The sequence below is a fragment of the Marmota marmota genome, unplaced genomic scaffold, assembly GCF_001458135.2.
Source record: "Marmota marmota marmota unplaced genomic scaffold, marMar, whole genome shotgun sequence".
Lineage (NCBI taxonomy): Eukaryota > Metazoa > Chordata > Mammalia > Rodentia > Sciuridae > Marmota > Marmota marmota.
Window position 1 is genome coordinate 4790523 of NW_026000001.1, and position 19592 is coordinate 4810114.

The window sequence follows — 19592 nt, forward strand, 5'->3', positions numbered from 1 at the left end:
CCCAGGCCCCCTGCCTCCTTGCGGCAGCTCTGTGCCCCTCTCTGCCGACACCCTCACTGGAGCCAGCATGGCCAGGGACAAACCACAGACTTCCTCTTCTCAGCCCATCCTGGACTGACGGTTGTCTCCCCAAAGCTGGGCAGCCAGAAGGCAGACAGCCTGGGGGCACCAGGGGAAGTCCACTCGCCCACTGGGTGCAACCAGGCACAGGAAGCCCTGCCCCCACCCAGAGCCTGTCTGGACTGTAGCCCCCCCTGCGGGAAGAAAGGCCACAGTCACCAAGTGACAGTCATGTGCTGTCTGAGGGGAATATTGAATGCCAGTTAGCGCGGCTGCTAATCAGTCTCCTTTGCGGTGGGCTTGCCACCAGTCACCTAAGTCCAGAGGGGCAGCCAGTTCTGGGCAGAAGATAGGACCCTTCTCCAGCAAAGACTGGTAGCACCTCTCCCGGGCTCCCTGGCCAGAAGCCATGGAGAAGACCATCATGATGCCCATTTCACAAGATGAGAAGGGAGGCTCTGCAGGCCAGTCACCTGTCCCAGGACAGGGCCCTGCTCTCCTTCCTGCCCTACTCCCAGTAGCAAGTCTCAAAGCAGCAAGTCTTGGGCACCAATGCTCCAGTAGGAGCCCCTGCACCCACCCCAAGGGATTGGATGTCCTCACTACTTGGTTAGGCATCTGCATGGTCTCCCCTGCTTGGGCCGGTCTGCTGCTCATCCTCCTGCCCTGTCCCTTGTCTTAAGCCTGCTGCCCACACACTCAGAGTGTCCGGGACCTCACTAGCCCCAAAGCAGCAGCCAGTCAGGAGAGGCTGAGAGCCCAAGGCTGCCTGGGGCCCTGCGTCTCAGTGTAGGAGAGAGCCAGCAATGGGAGTGTGCGTGAGAGACCAGGTTGTCACAGCGCTTCTTAAGAGGCAGGCTAGGCGGCCTGGGGTGCTCCAACCACAGGGACGCTTTCTTCCGCTCTAAACAGAACTTTAAAAAAAAAGTGCCGCATCCAGACACCCACTGTCAATTTGTGCTCACCCAGCTTCCCATGAGCCCCTGGTACTGCCCTGTGTCCACGTCAGGCCAGGCGCGGCAGGGTCCTCCAGGTGCCCCGGGAACGGCAGCCCCTTCCCACGCACTTCCTACCCTCAGCTTCGCTCTCCCTGGCTGGACCCTGTTGGACATCGTGCCCTGCATCTATTTCCTGAGCTCTCCCCATGCCGAGCCCCTTGTCCCACACTCGGGTACATTAGCTAGTCTGCCCACAGCCCCAGTCTCTCTTGGGGAGGGACCGTGAGGACCCCCCTGAGCAGCAGAAAGCAGAGGCCCAGCACTGGAGCAGCGGAGTTGGGCTCAACTAGGTCCATCCCTGGCACCATGGTGCTCTCAGCCACAGGACCAGCCCCGCGATGCAGGGGACAGAGGGGCTCCTCTGCCAGGCCCTCCCAGCTCAACTCTGAATTTCCAGCCACTGCAGGGTCCAGCATGAGTGGATGGGTCCACAGAACTGTGAACATAAAAAGACATACATGTTCTGCGCTGGGCAGGCCCCTGGGATGGGCAGGAGGAGCGCCCTGGGGGATGTGTTGGCCTCATCCTGGCTGCCTGGGAAATAACCCACCTCCTGGAGGCCCAGCTCCCAGGGGAGCCTGAGCGCCCTCCCAGCTGGGGCAGTGGGTGGGCCTCACAGGCTGATGCACAGCCCAGAGGCCAAAAGGAGGCCCCTTTCCTGCCTGCCCTTCAACTCCTTGCAGGGTCCTCAGTTACAGCCGGGACTCAAGACCAGCAAACCGACACCCTGGCACAGGCCTGCCTCCAACCTGTCTGGTCCAGAGCAGAAAAACACCGATCAACATTACCACTCAGCAGCGGCCCCCAGGGCCATGCCAGGCAGGGCCAGCCCATCCCACATGGCCTTGCTGCTCCCCGTGGCCGCCCTGGCTCCCAGATGGTGTGCTGCAGCAGGCCATGCGGCACTGCCTGGCTTGGCAAGACATGCTGTGCCCCCCAAACCTACTCCAGCAGGGTCCAGACCAGTGTGTCTCCCCCACAAGCATCCCACTGACCCTAGATCCACCCTGGGATCCTTGGCTGTCCAGATGGAAAACAGATGTCCCCAGTCCCACACACTCACTCCAGGGGCTGCTTTGTAAGTTTACCCGTCCTGCCTCAACTTGAGACACAGACTGCCTGTGCTTGGCCCTATTCCTGAGAAGGGAGCCTGGGGTGCACAGCAGCTGGGGGCCCAGAGGAGTGGCCAGCAACACCCACCCACATTCCCAGGCTGGGAAGAGTCTCCACCCCTTCCCAATTCCAACTCCGCAGGAAATGGAAACAAAAGGCCAGAGCCACAGAGGAGAAAGTGCTCCTCGCCCGCCTGGAGACCAGGGGAGACTGCACTCCAAAAAGTGGACAACCCAGCCCAGACCATCAGCAGGAACCGAAAGCCCGGGCGCACAGAGATTCTGATCTTTAGGGTCACCCTCAGTCTGTGTCAACTCAGCCCGGGGCCTCACTCCCCGCAAAGCTTCCACAGGCCCACAGGCCCGTGGGGGCCATACTGGGGCTGGAATCTGTGTGGTTGAGGAGGGTAAGATGGGCCTCCAGAACTGGGGCAAGGCGCGCACCAGCATGAGGCCATCCTGTTGTGCACTCCGTCCGCCCTAAACCCGACCCCCAGGACGGTCTCCAGACTGGAGGGTGAGCAGGGCAGGAAGAAAAGTGGTGTAGACTGTGCTCACGGCTGGAGGAAAGTGTGCGCCCCCAAGCCCCAGCTCTCGGCCGCCCATCCAGGGGCGGTGGCCCGGATGAGCTCATGGGGGCGGGGCGCCGGGAGTCCCGCCCTAGAGGCCCCTCAGTACCAGAGAAGCAGGGTGGTCCCCGAAACAGTGGCCAAGAGGGCCACGCGGGCTCCGCCGCCGCTGAGGGGTTGGAGTCCGGGATGCGGGTTCACACGCCCCGCAACCATCGCCATCACGCAACAGGGACAGGTTAGTGGTCCCCAGACTAACGGGACGGACGGGGCGGGGGGGCTGGGCCGCGACGCGCGGACACCTGGCCCGGCTGCCCAGGGGCGCGGCGGCCCTGATCCCGCACTGCGCCCGGAGCCCACAGGTGGCCCCTCAACTTCGCGCCGCGCCGCAACCCCGCCACGGGGCCTAGCGCTGCCGCCGGGCCTGCCCGAAAGGGGGTGCGCCTGGCCCCCGCCCGCCGCGACCCCCACTTCCCCTCGGCTCACCCAGAAGACGAAATTGAAGACGAAGAGCAGGTACTTGATGCACTTGGTGCAGCCCTCCACCCCCATGGCGGCGCGGGCGGCGGGAGGCCTGCGGGGCGCGGGCCGGTCCTGGGCTGCGGGCGCGCGGGGACGCCGGGCCGGGCGGGCCGGGGGGCCTGATGGGCAGGGGGTGTCGGGGCGCGGCGAGCAGGACGCCGAGCCCGAGCGACCTGCGGGCGCGAGGCGCGGGCGACAGGCAGACGCGAGGCCCGGGTGGCGCAGGGGTCGCGGCTGCTGCTTCGGCTGCGCGCTCGCTCTGTGGCCAGGCGCGCGACCCGTCCGCGTCGCTTATAGGCCGCTGCGGCCCCGCCCCCCTCAGGCCCCGCCTCCGCAGCGCTCCGCGCCCCTCCCCCTTGCCCCGCCTCTTGCCGCCGGGCGCGGGGCAGGGGCCGCAAAACCTCCCTCAACCTTCCGGTGCACCAGCCCTTTGGGGTTCGCGACCTTGGTGCGGCTGGGACGCGTCCTGGAACTTCAGTAAGGCTCTAAGCCCCCGGGGCTGGTTGCAAAGCCGCGCCTGAGGACCGACCTCTTTCTTCCTGCCTCAGGCTCCCTGGACCTTCTGGGAGGACTCCTGGAGGCCGCGTGGGGCCAGAGAAATGTTCTCAGGCTAAGAGCGCGCTTTGTTCGCATTACTCTCTCGGGAAGGAAAGTGGGTGGGCATGAAGTTGGGCCTGAAGGTCCTGAAGATAGTGATTTTAGTCAGCAGGCCCTTGTCCCATAGAAAGGGGTGTCGCTGGCTGCTGTTAGTGGAGTCTGCCTTTGGAAAGGCCACTGGTGCACCCAGAGGTTATCCCCAGACCCGCGTTAAATATCTAGCAGGCACCAAACACCTGCAAGAAACCTCCAAGTACTGTGCATCTCACGCCGCGTCCTGGTTGCCCCCTCACCCAGGTCTTCCAGCCGCCTTTCTGAAGGTGTGGGGTCCTGCTGGCCTCACTGCTTCTGGTAAGGAAATGAGGACCGATTCTGATTCCCAGTGAGGAGGGCTTTCTCCCCAGGTGAAGAGGGAATGATATCTGTCACCATAGGTGACACCTCCACCAAGGTGTCCTATGTCCTCCTCTCCCCAAAAGCTGGAGGATGGGGCTGCTTCATGAACAGAGCCTCACCTGGGGACCATGTGGGGCCACCTTTGGAAACCCAACCTTCACCACCTGACCAATCCGACTCAGCAGCATCACTGGGAATGTGGCCACCAAGGCATGGAAGTGTTAGTTGTATGTCATAGATGGTGGCCAGTGGATACCTTCCTGGACAGAGCAATTCTTTCTGGTGGTCAATTTGTAAATCTGTTTTTGCTTCGCGCTTGCATCTGAGCAGCACCGCGTAGTTCTGTGTTCACGTGTGTCAGAGTGAACTACAGTAAAGGATGTCAGTCTCCATATGGGGGTCTGTGGGGTGCTTTCTGTTAAAAGGGTGCAGAATGGACCTTCTTGGGGCGGGGGGTGTTTCTCTGCATGCCCCGGATGTCTGCTGTCCCAGCAGTTACCTGCTCTCTCCAGGGATGGGACACTGCTCACCAAAGGTGTGGGATGCGCATTACATCCCTGGTCCACCAGCTTGAGGCAGGCCCTGCCTGGCCAGCTTGTTCTGTCCTCTTCTTTGGTCATGCACAAACATTTCTCAGGTGCCCACTGTGTCAGGCACTGCTCCAGGAACTGGCTGTGGAGCACCTGGCAGCCAGGACCCCTTCCCTCAAGGACCTTAGGCTCTGATGGGGGTGACAGGTGTCGCTCGATATGATGGTCATATCCGTGCTGAGGAGGGAAGTGGTTCCAAGGATGTTGATGGAGGGCATGGGGACCCCCTCCAGCAGGCCGTGTTGAAGGAGCCAGGCCTTGACGCCTGCGCCTGCATTGGAGGCAGCCTGGAGCCAGAGGAGCATTCCAGGGCAGGGGTGAGGTGGGAGGAACAGAAGGAAGCCCTCCAGGAGGGGGCGGGGCTTGACACAGGGCAGGCAGGCGGTGAGCTCTGGAAGAGGTGGGCAGGCGTCTGGGCCCAGGACCAGAGTGGTTCCACATTCCATGGGGCTGCAGTGGGGGCAATGGGAGGGTTCCCCAGGCCTGGCTTTGGGGTTGAATGAGGACACAGTGGCAGGGAGCTGCCTCAGTCCCGTTGGCACCGGAGCCTTGCTGGGGGGATAGGCTGCCTCTCAGGGTCCCACACCTGAAGCACCCTGCCCAGCCGCCCACCAGCTCAACCTTGTGGGGACCTCAGGACTCCTGGTGGCAGCATCTGTGACATGTGTCTGTGTGGTTCTGCGGCTGGTGGGTGCCCAAGAGCACATTGGGGAGGGCTTCTGCAGTCGTCTGAGCCCAGCCCAGCTTCCACTGCAGCTGCAAGCCACCGTGGACAAGCACCGATGAGCTGTGCCCGAGGATAAGGGGGGCTGCTGGGCTGACGAGGCACAGCTGGCAGTAGGTGGGGAAGGGAGCCCGTGTGGTTGCAGGCTGGTTCCTCAGTTTCCCCCCTGTGGCATGGCCACTGCGCAGCATTGCGGGTGGTTGGAATGTGGCCCAAAGCCTCAGCATTCAGACAAGGGCTCCTGTGAGCCGGGTGTGACTGAGAGACTCCTCGGCTGGCACAGGCCCAGGGCCCATGACTCAGGCCCCCACAGAGCAGCTTTTGGTTGGGGAGGGCACAGGACCCCTCTGAGCCTGATCTCCATGAAGACCGCCTGCCGCAGTCTGGCTGGGCACAAATCACGAGCCACTGAAGCAGGAACAAACTTTATTTTTAAACTGCAGGAAAACACTTCACACAGCTCCCGGGGAATCCTCCCGAACGCCACGAGGCTTCTCCAGGAACCCCCAGCCGGAAATATCTCTCCCGGAAATCCCTCCTCCTGCACTTCCCCAACCAATGGGAACTCTCGGGGAATCCCCGGAAATCCCCACGAGAACTCCAAAATAGTGCGAGAACTCAAAAGTTGCGGCAGAGGCGGATAGTAATGCCTCGCCTGTCAATCAATACTGTTGGCAAAATGCCAGGGGCCATACAGACTCGGCCGTGGCTCTCAGCATCTCCCCCTTTTTGTTTAATTAAACAACAAGCAATGTGGCTCAGGGACCGTGCCTGTTAGGCAGTCCAATTCAACATATGGTCCTTACCCGTCATCGGATGAACTGACCTCTAGGCGTCAGCCTCCTGTCTTAGGTTGGTACCACTGCAATTGGATCATACCCGTCACTGACTACCCGTCCAGCATACAGCCATACTTGTGGATAGGCCTTTGCACCAGTGGGGGGGTGAGGTTCTTTGCCTCACCTCTGTTGGCCCCCAAATTTTAGACCATCACTAGTAGAAGGGAGGAGGATGCAAAATGCCATGACACTAAGCCAATTGAGGGTTCCTTGCAACCGCCCCAACCAGAACAAGCTGCTCTGTACGCAGAGCCTGCTATGGCAAGGGGGCCTGCCACTGTCCCTGGTGTTGGCCACAGAGTCAAGAGCAGGTCAGGAGGGAGAGAAAAGGGAGAGGGAGCGAGGTCAGTGTCCCGAAACGATCCGAGTCGCACAGGACAGAGCCGCGGCTCGTCCCTGGGCTCTGCTGCTGAAAGCAGGTCACGGGGACAGCGGCCGTGGGGGCAGCTGCGGGGACCACAGCACAGTCCCAGTCGGTGGGAGAGGACTCAACACTTGCATTCAACACTCTCCTGGGGGGCTAGCCCAGGCGACCAGGCAGGAGAACCGCGTAGAAAACATCATGTTGGAAAGAGTCCAGGGCCCTGGTCTGAATGTGGGTGCCCCAGGCTGAAATCGTGCCCACCGGGCGATGGCACATGGAGGGGGCCTCAGGAGATGAGGCCGGGCCTCAAGAGCTGGACCTGGGCCCTGATAGAAGAAGCTCAGGGCTGGGGAGTAGCTCGGTGGTAAAGCACCCCTGGGTTCAATCCCTAGTACTGCCGGACAAAATTGAGGTCCCAGAGAGGTCCCTGCTTGATTTCTGTCAGAATTTTGATTGATTGATTGATTGATTTAGTACTGAGGATTGAACTTAGGGTCACTTTACTACTGAGCTACATCTGAGACACCCCCCCCTTTTTTGAGACAGGGTCTTACTAAATCACCCAGGTTGCTCTTGAGCAGACAGTCTTCCTGCCTCAGCCTCCTGGGTCACTGGGATTCAGGTGTGTGCCACTGCCCCTGGTTCCTTTCAGTACATGCGAACACAGAAGATGACCATCTGTGAGCCAGGAAAGCAGCCCTCGCCAGATGCCAGGTCTGCCAGCATCTCCGTCGTTGTCTTCCAGCCTCCAGAACTGTAAAAATAAATGTCTGTTGTTTCTAAGCTTTCCAGCCTCTGGTATTCTGTTACAGCCTCCCAGACAAGTCAAGACAAAACTGTTTGCTCATTTCATGATACTGTTATATAGAAAATCCTAAGAAACCCACTAACCACCTGCGAAGACAAACACGTGTGTGTGTGTGGCAGCACGGCAGGGCGTAACCCAGGTAACTCCTCTTGTGGTCCTGCAAGTAGCAGTTGCGTTGGTGCAGGTCAAAGTCATGCTGGCGTGTTTCATGACCAAAATTATAGATGTTAACAAGACCTGGGCTGAAATCCCAGGAGGAGCGCTTGTAGAGGACAGGAAGAGGGAGCCAGACTTTCAGGGAAATATGGGATTTGGGGGGAAAAGATTCCTTGCCACAAGAGCCTAGTTGTGAGGACAGGCATGTCAGGACCCCAGTTCCCTAAGGGGACAGGCAGGCTGGCAGGTGACCGGGGCCAGCTCCATGCCCTGGTGCTTCCAGCCCCGTAGAGCAGAACCTAGGGGGGACCTAGTGGCTTCCGTCTGGTCCCCACCTCCACCCGACCACCATGGGTTTGGAGGGAACATTATGGGTGACCCAGTTCTTGCTTGTCAGCACTGACCAGGCTCATGCAGGGCTGGTACCTGCCCAAACGCAGTCTTTTCTGGTCAGAGTCGCCCTGCCCTACATGGGGCCCACCTCCTCCTGCCTCACCCTCTGTTGTGGAGGATGGCCCTGAGCCTCCTGGGCCAGACCCTCACTGTCCAGGCCTCTCCCCTGAACTCCCAGGAGTCGTTCACTGCTGCAGGTACCAGCTGGCGAACTGGCCCTTGACTGCAGTACGATCAGGGCCACAGGGAGGCCTGTGTCCCCCACAGGGACCCCACACAGGGCTGCCCTGAGACCTGAAGATGCAGCCTGAGCCCAGGGAAGGAAGGTTGAGTTGTCGAGTGCAGCCTCACTTGTCCCCAGCCTGTGGACCCAGACAGGCTGGAGGGACCACTGGACCTGGGGAGGGTCCCCCACCCACAGGATGGAGCAGTGTCCACAGGGGAAGCCAGTGGTCTACAGAGAACAGAAAGTCTGGCTGGAGACGGGTCTTTCAAAGTGAGGAGTCTTGTCTGGGCCTGGGAATGGTCAGAGACAGGAGGAACTGGTAGACACAGCAGAGAGAAGGTTCTGGAATCTAACTATCTGTGCCTCCCACGGGAGTGGACGGGCTCTGGGGAGGCCCTAATGGCTGCGATGTGCACTTAGGCCCAGGCTCTTGGAACAGCCCCGAGAACAGGTCCTCAGTGGGAAGACCGGGCTGTGGGCAGGGTGGGGTGGGTGTTCTAATAATCAAGATTAAAGAAAACGAATAGCAATCAATAGTGCCTGCTGCTGCTATTCGCACACGAACTCAGCTCTGGTTTCCAGACCAATACTGAATAATTGAGAGGAAAAAATGTCAAAGCGAGAGCAGCTAATGAGGAGGTTCAGGGAGTTGTGGCAGATGAGGGTCAGGGTTCAGGATGGGCCCTGTGGTCAGGGGCCCCACAGAGGAGCTGGACCCCATGGGAATGGGGCTGGGGAGTTGGTGTTGATGGATCTGAAAGGGACCGTAGGGAGCTCAGGTAGGCAGCGAGGAGGCCCCATAAAGTGGGTCCAATGAGGGGGCTCCTGGGACATAGGCCAGGCCACCGCAGCCTGGAGAGAGGGGGCAGGAGTGCTGGCAGAGGGGCCACCAAAGTGGGATCTGGGGCCAGGGCAGGGGCAGAGCTCGAGGTGTGGGGGGACGGACCTCAGCAAGGGCCTTGGCTCTCCCTTCCCTCCTCACCCCGTCCCCTCCCCACAACACGACCGTGGTTCTGGGGACGCCCCGGCCCCATCTTCAGGCAGAGACACACTGTCTGCCAGGCTGTCACAGGGAGCCTGCCCCTCAGGGACACACACTACCCAAGGCCCAGAGCCCCGAAGGTGGGTGCCACTTCCGTATGGAAAGCCAGGTGGGAGGCGCAGGCCTGGTGGACCGGGGTCTTCTCCCCCTGCCATCTCTGACGGGGCTCCGTGTCCTTCCAGTGCCTTCTCTGTGATTGTGCAGGTGTGGCGGGGACCTGGGGCAGCGGGGAGCTGTAGACCTCAGGTCCCGGCATGCGTCTGTCTCTCTGGTCAGATCAGAGCCCCCTCCTGAAGCCTGTGGTCCCTGCCCTTTGCCCCTTCAGGGAAGTTCCCGCCCACAGCAGCCGCCAACTCCCGACCCCTGGCCCCACTCCTGGCTGCAGCCCCTCGGCACTGCTCCCAGGGCAGGCCCCCTTGCACCCCCATGCCCCCGTGCAGTCTCCCGCCGTGCACCTGCTCTGGGCCGGCAGGGAACTGGCCTCGCAGGCTCACCTCTTCCCCCGTGGGTCTGGAAGCCTCCTCTGTCCCCTTCCCCAGTCCACGTGTTTCTTCAACACACAAGGAACCAGGTTTGGGAGTGACGGGGCTGAGGACAGGCCACTTAAAAACATGGCCCTTGGTACTGGAGGAAGCGAGGGCAGGTCTCTGTGACCTGGCTTCCCTTGCTGTTCTCCCCAGGGGCAGGTCCCAAGGCCCTCTCCCTGAGGGGCCCTCCTCCCTGGACCCTCATCACCATCACCCCTCTGTGCGCCACACTCCAGGGCACCCGCGCTCTCCCCGTCTTGTGAGATCTTCCCCTTGTCAGTCTGTCCTGTCCAGGGGCCTTGGCCATGACCCAGGGATAGGAGAGATGATAAACCTCTCCCCCACAGGGCTCTGGACATGTGAGGGGCTGTGGAGGGGCACTGTGGTCGAGTGGTCCTCGTCACAGCACCCAGAACAGAGGGACCCACCAGGCCAGCTCAGGACAGAGGCCCCTCAGCGGGGCAGACAGGAGGGAGGGAGTCCACCTGCCCGGGGAGCACGTCCCTGCAGCCCTGTGGGTGGGGCCACCTTGGCTCCTCTTCATTCTCGTCACACTGGTGCCTCTTTCCTCACTCTACCTCCAGAGAATGTGTCCAACGGCTCTTCACCCCTTGACCATGTCAGAAGTTGCTGGCCAGACCCTGAGTCCCTCTCTGGTGGCCCTGGGGTCCAGGCTCCTCAGGGACAGGAAATGGGCATCTTCACGTAAGGAAGGGCCTGCCCTACCCTGCCAGGGTGTGGATGGCCCCTCTCCAGGACCTGTGGAGGGAGGCCGCACTCCAAGACCTGCCCCTGGTCTGCAGTTGCTGCCGCTGAGCACACCCCGCCTGCGACGGTCAGTCTGAATGTCCACTTGATCGCATTGAGAGAGACCCAGGAAAGGCCTGGGGGGGTGGAGCTGGGTGTGTCCAGACACAGCTGGCACGTGGGGCACAGCGGGGAGGCCCACCCGAGCTTGGTGGCACAATAGGCGGGGGGTCTGCAGGGGACAAAAGGCGGAAGGAGGAGGAAGTGGGCGGATGCAGGCTCCATTCTCCCAGAGCTGGGTCTGTGGCTGCCGCCATCACATGCACATCCCCACTCCAGCTCCCCTCTCTCCCAACGGAGCCCTCTCAGCGATTCCACAGGGAGATTCCAGGCCTGCAGCCTCAGCCCGGCTGCCCCAGAGCCTTGGTCCCTCAGGGAGGGCCAGGGTGTACTCAGTGGCACCTGCCAGAGCCTTCAGGGGGACGCAGGGAGAGGTGGGGTTACCAGGGGGATGGGCTGATCTCGGAGGCTGAGGACCCCCCCCGGAGGCCGTGTGCAAGCTGGATGACCCGGAGGCTGCCAAGAGCGTCAGTCCCAGTTCAAAGGCCCCGAAGCCGGGAGCCTATGGTGTAATTCTCTGTCCCCAGTCAAAGACCTGAGATCAGAGGGCAGGGGCTCTAGTGCAGGTCCTGGAGTCCAAAGGCCAGAGAGGCTGGGCTTCTGGCGTCCATGGGCAGAGTGGTGCCCCAGTTACAGGAGAGAGGGACTGGGGTGGGGGAGGGGCAAGTTTGCCCTTCCTCTGCCTGCGAGCTCTGTCTGGGCCCTCGGCTGTAGGATGGTGCCACCCACACTGGGCAAGGCGGGTCGTCCTCACTCAGCCACTGGTTGACACGCGCGGCTCACCCGGGAGCACTCACAGACCCCCTGCTTTGCCAGCTTCTGGGCGCTCTCAACCCGGGAAGGTGGATACCCACGGCCCACGAGTCCAGCCCTTCCCAAGGCGGCACGTCTCCTTCCACCACACTTGTCCCCAGAAGGACAGCCACAAGTCCTGGCCGCCCAACACTGCACGGCCCCCTGAGTACCGCCAAATCTGCTGTACCCCTTCCCAGAGGAGCAGCCAGGTCCTCGGCGGGATTTGGTCCGACATCCCACGACTTGAGGAATGTGAGGCAGTCAACACTCCAATACAGAAAAAAAATGCCTGATAGAGGAAAACGAGGCAAGCCAAGGGGTTCCCCGAGAGTGTAGGAGACCACCCGCCTGTTCAGTTACACACGACAGTAGAGCGTGTTCGGACAGATCATCCACACCTGGAGGAAAGGTCCATTCCTGTGCTGGTGCCTGGTGTGGAGTCTCTCTGGTCGCGTACTCCTATACGAACATGGGAAATCTGCCTCATCCCATTGTCTTGCCCATTCCCACCCCCCTTCCCTTCCCCTCGGTCCCCTTTGTCTAATCCAGTGAACTTCTATTCCCCTCCCACCACCGTTGTGTGTTAGCATCTGCATATCAGAGAGGACATCCGGCCTTTGGTTTTTGGGGATTGGCGTATTTCACTTAGCATGATAGTTTCCAGTTCCACCCATTCACCGGAAAATGTCATAAAATCGTTCTTCTTTATGGCTGAGTAATACTCCACTGTGTGTATGTACCACATTTTTCTTTATCCATTCATCTATTGAAGGGCATTTAGGTCGGTTCCCAGCTTAACTGTTGTGAATGGAGCTGCTGTAAACATTGATGTGTCTGCATCGCTGCAGTGTGCTGAATTTAAGTCATTTGGGTATAGACCGAGGAGTGGGACAGCTGGGTCAGATGGTGTTCCCCTGCAGGTTTTCTGAGACACCTCTGTACCCTTTCCAGGGTGCACCCTGTTCTCCACAGGGACTAGCTCCTGGTAGTCACAGCCCTGCTCCCAGGTGGTGTGGCTGCATCTCCAGCTGCCTCTTCCCTCGCCCCCTGCGTGCGCTGGGCCTTCAGCAAGCCCCTCCGCTGCCCTTGGTTCTGCCCTGCAGGGGCAACTGGACCTTCCGGTGGACTTTCCATCATCCTGCCTGGGCTGGGGGTGGAGTTCTCCTGAGGGGCTGGCGGTCCTGAGAACTGCCCTGGGGACTCTCCAGCCTTCCAGGGACACTCTGCTCCCTCCTCTGTGGAGCAGCCGTCCCGATCAGTCGCCCACAAACAGTAACTCCTCAGCCTGTTGACCCAGAGGCCAGAGGAGCCAGAGAGCAGGTGGCATCTCGTCCAGTGTGTCTCCTGGGGGGAGCATCCTCCCCTGGACCCGGGGCCTCCAGGCCAGCAGAGCTAAGGTCCTGGGATCAGGAAGTGAAGCTTTGCCAGTTCGTCCCTAGGGATCACGGGGAGTGAGTGGCCACTGGCGTCCACCCCTCGATTCCTGGACCCCTGAACCCTGGCTGGGGGAGAAACGGTAGCGCACTGTGGACGCTGCCTCTGCGCACATCAGCCTCCCTGAGGACCTCGGCCTGCAGGGCGGGCCACGCAGCTGGCTGGCCTCTTCCCACGGCCATTCCGTCGTCCCACCCAGCCTCGGCCTCAGGATGGTGGGGCCAGGCAAGAGCAGAGCTGCCCATGGACGGGGCCTGCTGCCCATGGACAGGGGAGTGTTTGCTCCTCCGTCAGAAGCGAAGCCGAGCTGTGATGTGAGTGTTTCTGTCCCTCAAATCCACAGGTCGAGGAGCGTAGCCCACAGGGCGAGGGCATTAGGAGGAGGGACCTCAGGGGGACTGGGTCCCACCGGGGAGCCCCAGTGAGCGGGGCTGGGGCACGTGTAGAGGGAGGTCCTCGCCCTCTCCTCCCCCCGAGGACACAGCATGAGGAGAAGCCCCTCACCAGACACGGAGCCCGTCCTCTGAGGTACAAGGGCCACGTCTGTGGACAGCCCGCAGTCGAAGGTGTTTTATGCGAGCGCCTTCGCAGGCTGATGACGCGTGTGACACCGTGAAGGGGACGAGGCCTCCTGTTACCCCAGGGATGGTGACGTGGAAGAAGCACCTCCAGTAGGGACACAGAAGCACCCTGATGTATGCCACCTGCCACCAGGGGGCCGGCCGGCCTCCTGGGGAGCACTGCCACACGTGGGGCTCCCTGCTGGTCCAGCTGCAGGCAGACGAAGCACTTGGTGTGGACGCACCAGGCTGGCTGGACAGCGGCGGTCCAGGCTGCTGAGCCCACGCGTCCCCTCCTGCCTGTTCTGGGGCCCTTTGCTCAGGAACCTCAGGACGGAGATGGGGAGACTGAGGAAAGAGGCCAGTCACTGTGACACACGTGATCCTCTCCCCTGATGTCCGAGGCTCCTCTGCTGAGGCCACCCTGGGCTGAGCGTTCACAGGGGACATGTTCTTTGCCCACGCAAATGGCTGTCCAGGTCCCCCTTCCCCTCATATCTTGGTCACCAGTTTTCCAGTCATGTCCCTCCCAGTCCTTAGCCATCCAGGCGACCATCGGACGGAGCCCTGGTTGGGGATGACCAGAGGCCTGGCCTTTTCTCCTTCCAGGCAAAGGCACAGCCTCTGTGCGGCCCCGGGCTTGGCCCCCTGGGCAGGCCCCCTGGCCATGTTCTCCTGGAGAGGACAAGTGCCCATGTGCGGTGGTCTCTGTGTTGTGCAGAGGCAAAAGGCCAGGCTGACCCTCTGTCCAGTGGCCATAGGGAGCTGCCCATGAGGCTACAGGAGCAGGATGAGTAGAGGCAGAAAGCAGGAGTGGGGACAGGTCTGGGGACTTCTCCATGTCACTCTCTGGGCCTTGAGGGCCTGCTGGGGTCTGATCATGTGTCCCCCTGTTTCTTGCTCACTGGGTCCAGTCAGTGTTAGGTCTCCAGGCCAAAGGGACAGCTGATGGCTTGGGAAGGGGATCAAGGTCCCTGTGATCTGTTGTGACAAGGCCTGGGGGTTGAAGTGCTCCCGAGCAATGGTTGAAGTGCTCCCGAGCAATGGTAGCCAGGTGTGGTGCTGGCCTGGCCAGCCTGAGGGCGGTGCTCCTGGTGGCCTCATGGACCAGCGTGGGCAAAGGGGCAGTGCTGGCCCAGCAGTGCCTGTGGTCGGGAGATGTGTTCATTTGCTCGAGTGGGGAAGCCACATCTGGCACAGCAGCCGTGCTTGTGGTAGACGGCCCAGGGCCACTGTCCAGGACCCAGTGCCCTCGGCAACGGGCAAAGAGGGCACTGAATGGGGCCTCCTCCAAGTCCTTGGTGGTGCCATCGACCTGCAGTTCCTCCAGGAACTCCATCATTTAGGTTTTCCGTTGTCCCAGGTGGGGGCAGCTCTAGTGGCCCCGCTGGCCTTCCCACTGACCTCACCACTGGGGACTCTGCCAGGTGCTGCACGTTTCTGTTCCAGCCACGCGTCCTGGGAAGAGCAATAGCCCCGGGATGGCTTTGGGACTCACTGGGCCAACAGCGAGAAAGACCTGTGCCAAAGCCCGTGAGCCGCTCGGCCCTCCCTAGCCCCTCTCCGGGGGGCCACTGTGAGCTTTGCGTCTCCCAGAACCAACGCCAGGCCGGAGCCGGGGCCCATGGTCCCTCAGCTCAGCCTGCTTCCCTGTCTCCAGGGCACTGGTGAGAGCCTAGAGGTCCCTTTGGGGAAGGTGAGGGCCAGCGACGGTGCCCATCTTAGGGGCTGTGCTGGCTTCTCCCTGCGCTGGGCCAGGCCTCCCCTCCCCAGGGAACTGAGTCTGTAAAGCGGCTCCCATCTGGGGATGGACTGGTCTGTCTCTGTTTCTATGATTCAGGTTGGACGTCTGCTTCCTGGCCCTGGAAGCTTTCTGTGACGTGAATCAGGTCCCAGCTGAGCGGGCTTCCCGAGCTTCCCGCCGCAGGTCTGCACCAGCTGACCTCTGATGGCTGCTCTGCCTGTGCTGTCCCTTAGGCCACCACACCCACCGTGCTAGGCACTTGGGTGCCACTGCTCAGCCCCTGCCGCCTGGGGCCATATCACTGTCAGGGCCTTGGCAATGTCAGAGCAGCCAACCAAAGGCACCAGATCCCTCAGGTCCCCAGGGGTGCTCCCAAGTCTCACATGAGTGTCTCGGCCCCTGGCTCCTTGATGCTTCTGGGAGTCACCAGGGGCTTCATACCTAACTGGTGCAGAGGGCAGATTCCAGAGGACCACTGCACAACATGCACACCTGGCCACGCACGATGGCCACGTCTGTCGTCCCTGCCCTTTGGGAGACTGAGGAGGATCACAACTTAGCCATACCCTCTCTCAAAACCGAATACCAGGGTTGGGGAAGGTGAAACTTGGTGGCAGAGCCTTGCCTAGCAGCGCCTGGGTTCAATCCCCAGTACTGCAAAAAAATATAGAGGATTTAAAAAATAAAGCATGTGTGCACACACACACGTGCTCGCACACACATGCACACACGCACGTGCACCCGTGCACACCCACACACATGCGCACATGCACATGCACACACGCACACTCATGCACACGCACACATGCACACACATGCACACACACATGCACACACACGCATACACATGCGTGTGCCCGGAAACTGAGAAGTCCCAAGGTCTCTGCCCCTGGCTGGACACGGGGAGAAGCCAGTGGTCCAGCACAGTCCACGGCCAAAGCCGAGGCCAGCAGCTCTGAGAGTGTTCGCCCGTCCAGGGCCAGACAGACCCGACTCCCAGCCTCAACAAAGAAGCAGGAAAAAGAAGCCCCTGCCCACCTCCTCGGGCTCAGTACTGGCCCATCCAGAAACGCCTCCAAGACGTCTAGAGGCAGCGCTGAGGGTGGGCATGCGGCCAGGCACGTTGGCAGTGGAACCCCGACATTCCGTGCCGGCCCCCTGCCTGTCTGCGCATGGCCAGGGTCACACTGACCCGCACATCAGTGCCCAGAGACAGGAGACGGCTACAGACCGGCACTGCCTCGTCCCTTCTCCCCTGCTGTCCCCTCACGGAGGCCCTCCCAACCCATCACCTGGGCGCCTCCTTTCCTCTCTCTTCTCCTCTTCTTTTTGTTCCCCCTCCCTTCTCTTCCCATAACCCTCTCCTCTTCCTCTTCCTCTCCTCTTCCTCTTCCTCTTCCCTCCCTTCCTTCCCCCCTTTCTTCCTTCCTTTTGAATTGGGGATTAAACCCGGGAGTGCTTAACCACTGAGCCACACCCCAGCCTCCTATTTTTTATTCTGAGGCCAGGTCTCCCTAAGTTGCTGAGGCCGGCCTCAACTGGCTAGCCTCCTGCCTCAGCCTCCTCAGCAGCTAGGATTACAGGCATGCGTGCCTCACCCTGCCAGTGCCCATTTCCATTCCTGTGTGATGCCAGCCACCTACAGCCTGTTGTTCCGGACACAGTGGGCTCCTCACCCAACAGATGGACATTCAGTGTGTACTGCTTGGGAGGTTCCTCCATGTACCCAACATGTACCGTGTGCACACTCAAATGCACACATACACCGTGTGCACATGTGCGCACTCACACCCCAGCCTCCCCTCCCCTGTAGGACCTCAGCTTGGATTGTCCACCCACTGGGCTGGGCTCCCCTCTCCAGTGCCCTGTGGCTTCCATCCCTGCCCTTTCCTTCCTCCTCCAGTGCTGGCTGCCCCGTGTGGCTACTGCCCAACGTCTGGTCTCTGCCCTGGTCACTGGGCTGCAGGCTGTGGCTGCTGGAACTGGGTGCTCCTGGTAGGAGCCCAAGTGTGGGATCAGGCCTGGCCTCGGGAAAGCTGGGGTCTCACCCACGCAGGAGGCTGGGAGGGGAGTCCAGGCTGACTCCAGGCAGGGGTGGGTGAGGCCGGGGCACCCCACCAGCCCTCAGGTTCCCTGGGGCCCCAGCCTCAGCCTTGCTTGAGCCTCCACCTTGGTCAGAGGCGGCAGCTGGCTGAGTCCCCAGGGTCTATTTCTAACCATCCCAGCAGCTGACATCCGGCTGCCACTGTGGGTCACGGCCCCACCCGGCCCCTCCTTTGCCATTAGGAATTCGGATCCTTGTAGCCTGGAAGTGAGCTGTCCCCAAACCCTGCAAGGGCTGGAGGCCTGCCGCTGGCTTCTCCAGGGCCACCCTGAGGGGACAGAGGGATGCTCTCCAGAACTTACCTCCGGGCTCCGTGGAGCCCAAGGGTGTCTGTGGGGGAGCAGTGAGGCTGTAGACTGGGAGGGGCCTTGGGGTCAGCATCCAAGAGCAGTGTGTAGGGAAGGGGTTGCCTGGCCCTCTGGGCCTGTGGGTCTAAGGAATGGTCACAGCTCAGATCTAGGTGGGCTGCTCTTCAGCAGAAGGAGAGAGGGGTGAAGGGCCAGAGGAAGGGGCCCCGGCACAGCCGTGCCTGGGGAGGGCTCAGGGGCTGTTGGTCCTCTCAGGTCCCCCTGGTGCCGTCTCGGGGAGTCAGGGAGAGCCGTGGCCCACAGGCTGCGTCTGCCGTGGTGCATGGCGCCCAGCAAGCCCATGAGAGAGTGTCCGGGAGGTGCCGAGGCCCTGCCCCTCCTCCAGCAGGGCCTGGCCTCACAGAGAGAAGCCCCAGCCAGGGCCACCCTCCTGAGGACTGCGCCTGTTTCCTCACAGGGAAATGGGCAGCTCTGGACACCAGCTGGGACCATGACCTTCCCCGCACCAGAACGGAGCTTGGGCCATTGCTGGCCTCCGTGCTTGGCTCTCTGTAAACTGTGAGGCGTGCTGGGCACGGTGGCCCCATGTGCAGTCCAGCAACTTGGGAGGCTGAGGCGGGAAGGCGCTGTAAGCCCTGGTAGGTCAGGGAGCCAGGGGAGAGGCCAGGCCGTCAGGGGAGGTAGGGACGGAGGGTGCGGAGGGCGAACTGGTCACCAAGGGGAGCACAAAGGGTGGCTGATGGGAAGGACGGGGACAGACGAGATAATGGAAGAAAGAAGTTCTGGGGCTCTAAAGCCCCCTCCTCACCATCTCCCCCGATGGGCCTTTATTACGGTTTATTTGGGGCGGCGCTGAGGGTGTGAGGAGCCGACCCAGCGCCTCACTCCCGCTAGGCCGCGTCTCCCTCTGAGCCCCGGCCCAGCCCTCGGTCACTTTCTTAAATCAAACTCGCTCCCTGGTTGCCTCGGCCCTTCTCCCCTGTTCATTCTCCGACTCCAGGAAACGCGGACCCAGCCTCCACCAGACAGCCTCATCAGCCTCGAGAGCCCACCTCCAAGCAACGGTGAAGAGGGCTGCGGGGGCTTGGCACTGGGCTCGGGTTCACGCCCAGGCACCAAACAAGCAGAGAGAGAGAGATAAATAGAGAGGGGTGCTCGGCCGGCACAGGCAGGGGAGGACAAGAGCCAGGCCGACACCCAGGCCATGAAAGACACCGCGGCCTCCTGGGCCCCGCAGGTCCACCCTCAGCATCGAAAGCCTGAGCGTCCAGTCCAGCCCCAGCTGCCAGGAGAAGCCCAGGGAGTTCAGGTGCTGAGAGGAGCCTCTGGGCCAGCTCTGGCCTCGGCTTCTGGGGAACTTGCTAGAACTTCTCACAGTGCATCAGGGAGAGAGCCACAAGGGCCTTGGGAGCCTGTGGCCAGCCTCGCTCCACGCTGAGGTAGGGACAGCTGGCAGGATTATGGAGGACTCTAATAGCACCCGTGCTCAGGAGCAGGTCACGGCCTGCTGTGGCTGGGAGTGTCCCTGGCTGACCCCAGCAGCAGGCCAGGTGAGAACGGGCTTTTGTCCCTGTGGGGTCAGGGCAGGTCCAGCCCAGAAGGCCCGAGCTAGGCTCACTGGGGCATTTGAGGGTGATGAGAATGGAGCCTGGTGGGCGTCCTCCACTCAGTGCCCCCCAGGCCCAGGTCTCCGTCCCCTCGAGGAGACAGTCTCCACCAAGGCCCAAACTGGGTGTCACTCCAGCCAAAAGCCAGCAACAAGGTGACTCAGAACACTGATTCCACACAACTAACGGGCCAAAGAAGACGCACGGTGGGGAATTAAAAGTCCGTAGAAGTCCACGCTACTGAAAAGGC

General features: G+C 61.4%; 2 protein-coding genes across 4 annotated transcripts in view; one reads left to right on the forward strand and one right to left on the reverse strand.

The window, feature by feature from the left end:
* The window catches only part of Cd81 (CD81 molecule), a 16908-nt gene extending 13374 nt beyond the window's left edge, over positions 1-3534 (reverse strand). Inside the window, exon 1 of the mRNA XM_015503327.2 lies at positions 3226-3534. Within this exon, the coding sequence (XP_015358813.1) occupies positions 3226-3291 (66 nt within the window). The 5' untranslated portion in view covers positions 3292-3534. The remainder of the gene's footprint in view (positions 1-3225) is intronic.
* The window catches only part of LOC125618105, a 21271-nt gene extending 2896 nt beyond the window's left edge, over positions 1-18375 (forward strand). Inside the window, exons 2-4 of one of the 3 annotated variants that reach the window (XR_007349343.1) lie at positions 1742-2136; positions 2313-2977; positions 18193-18375. Coding sequence is in view for 1 of the 3 variants with exons in the window: in XM_048807865.1 (XP_048663822.1) it covers positions 1742-2136; positions 2313-2463 (546 nt within the window). In the remaining 2 variants the exon portion in view is untranslated. Of the gene's footprint in view, positions 1-1741; positions 2137-2312; positions 3218-7423; positions 7555-18192 lie in introns of those variants that run through there. The other 2 variants (XR_007349342.1, XM_048807865.1) reach the window with 2 other exon arrangements.
* Positions 18376-19592: the final 1217 nt, after the last annotated feature.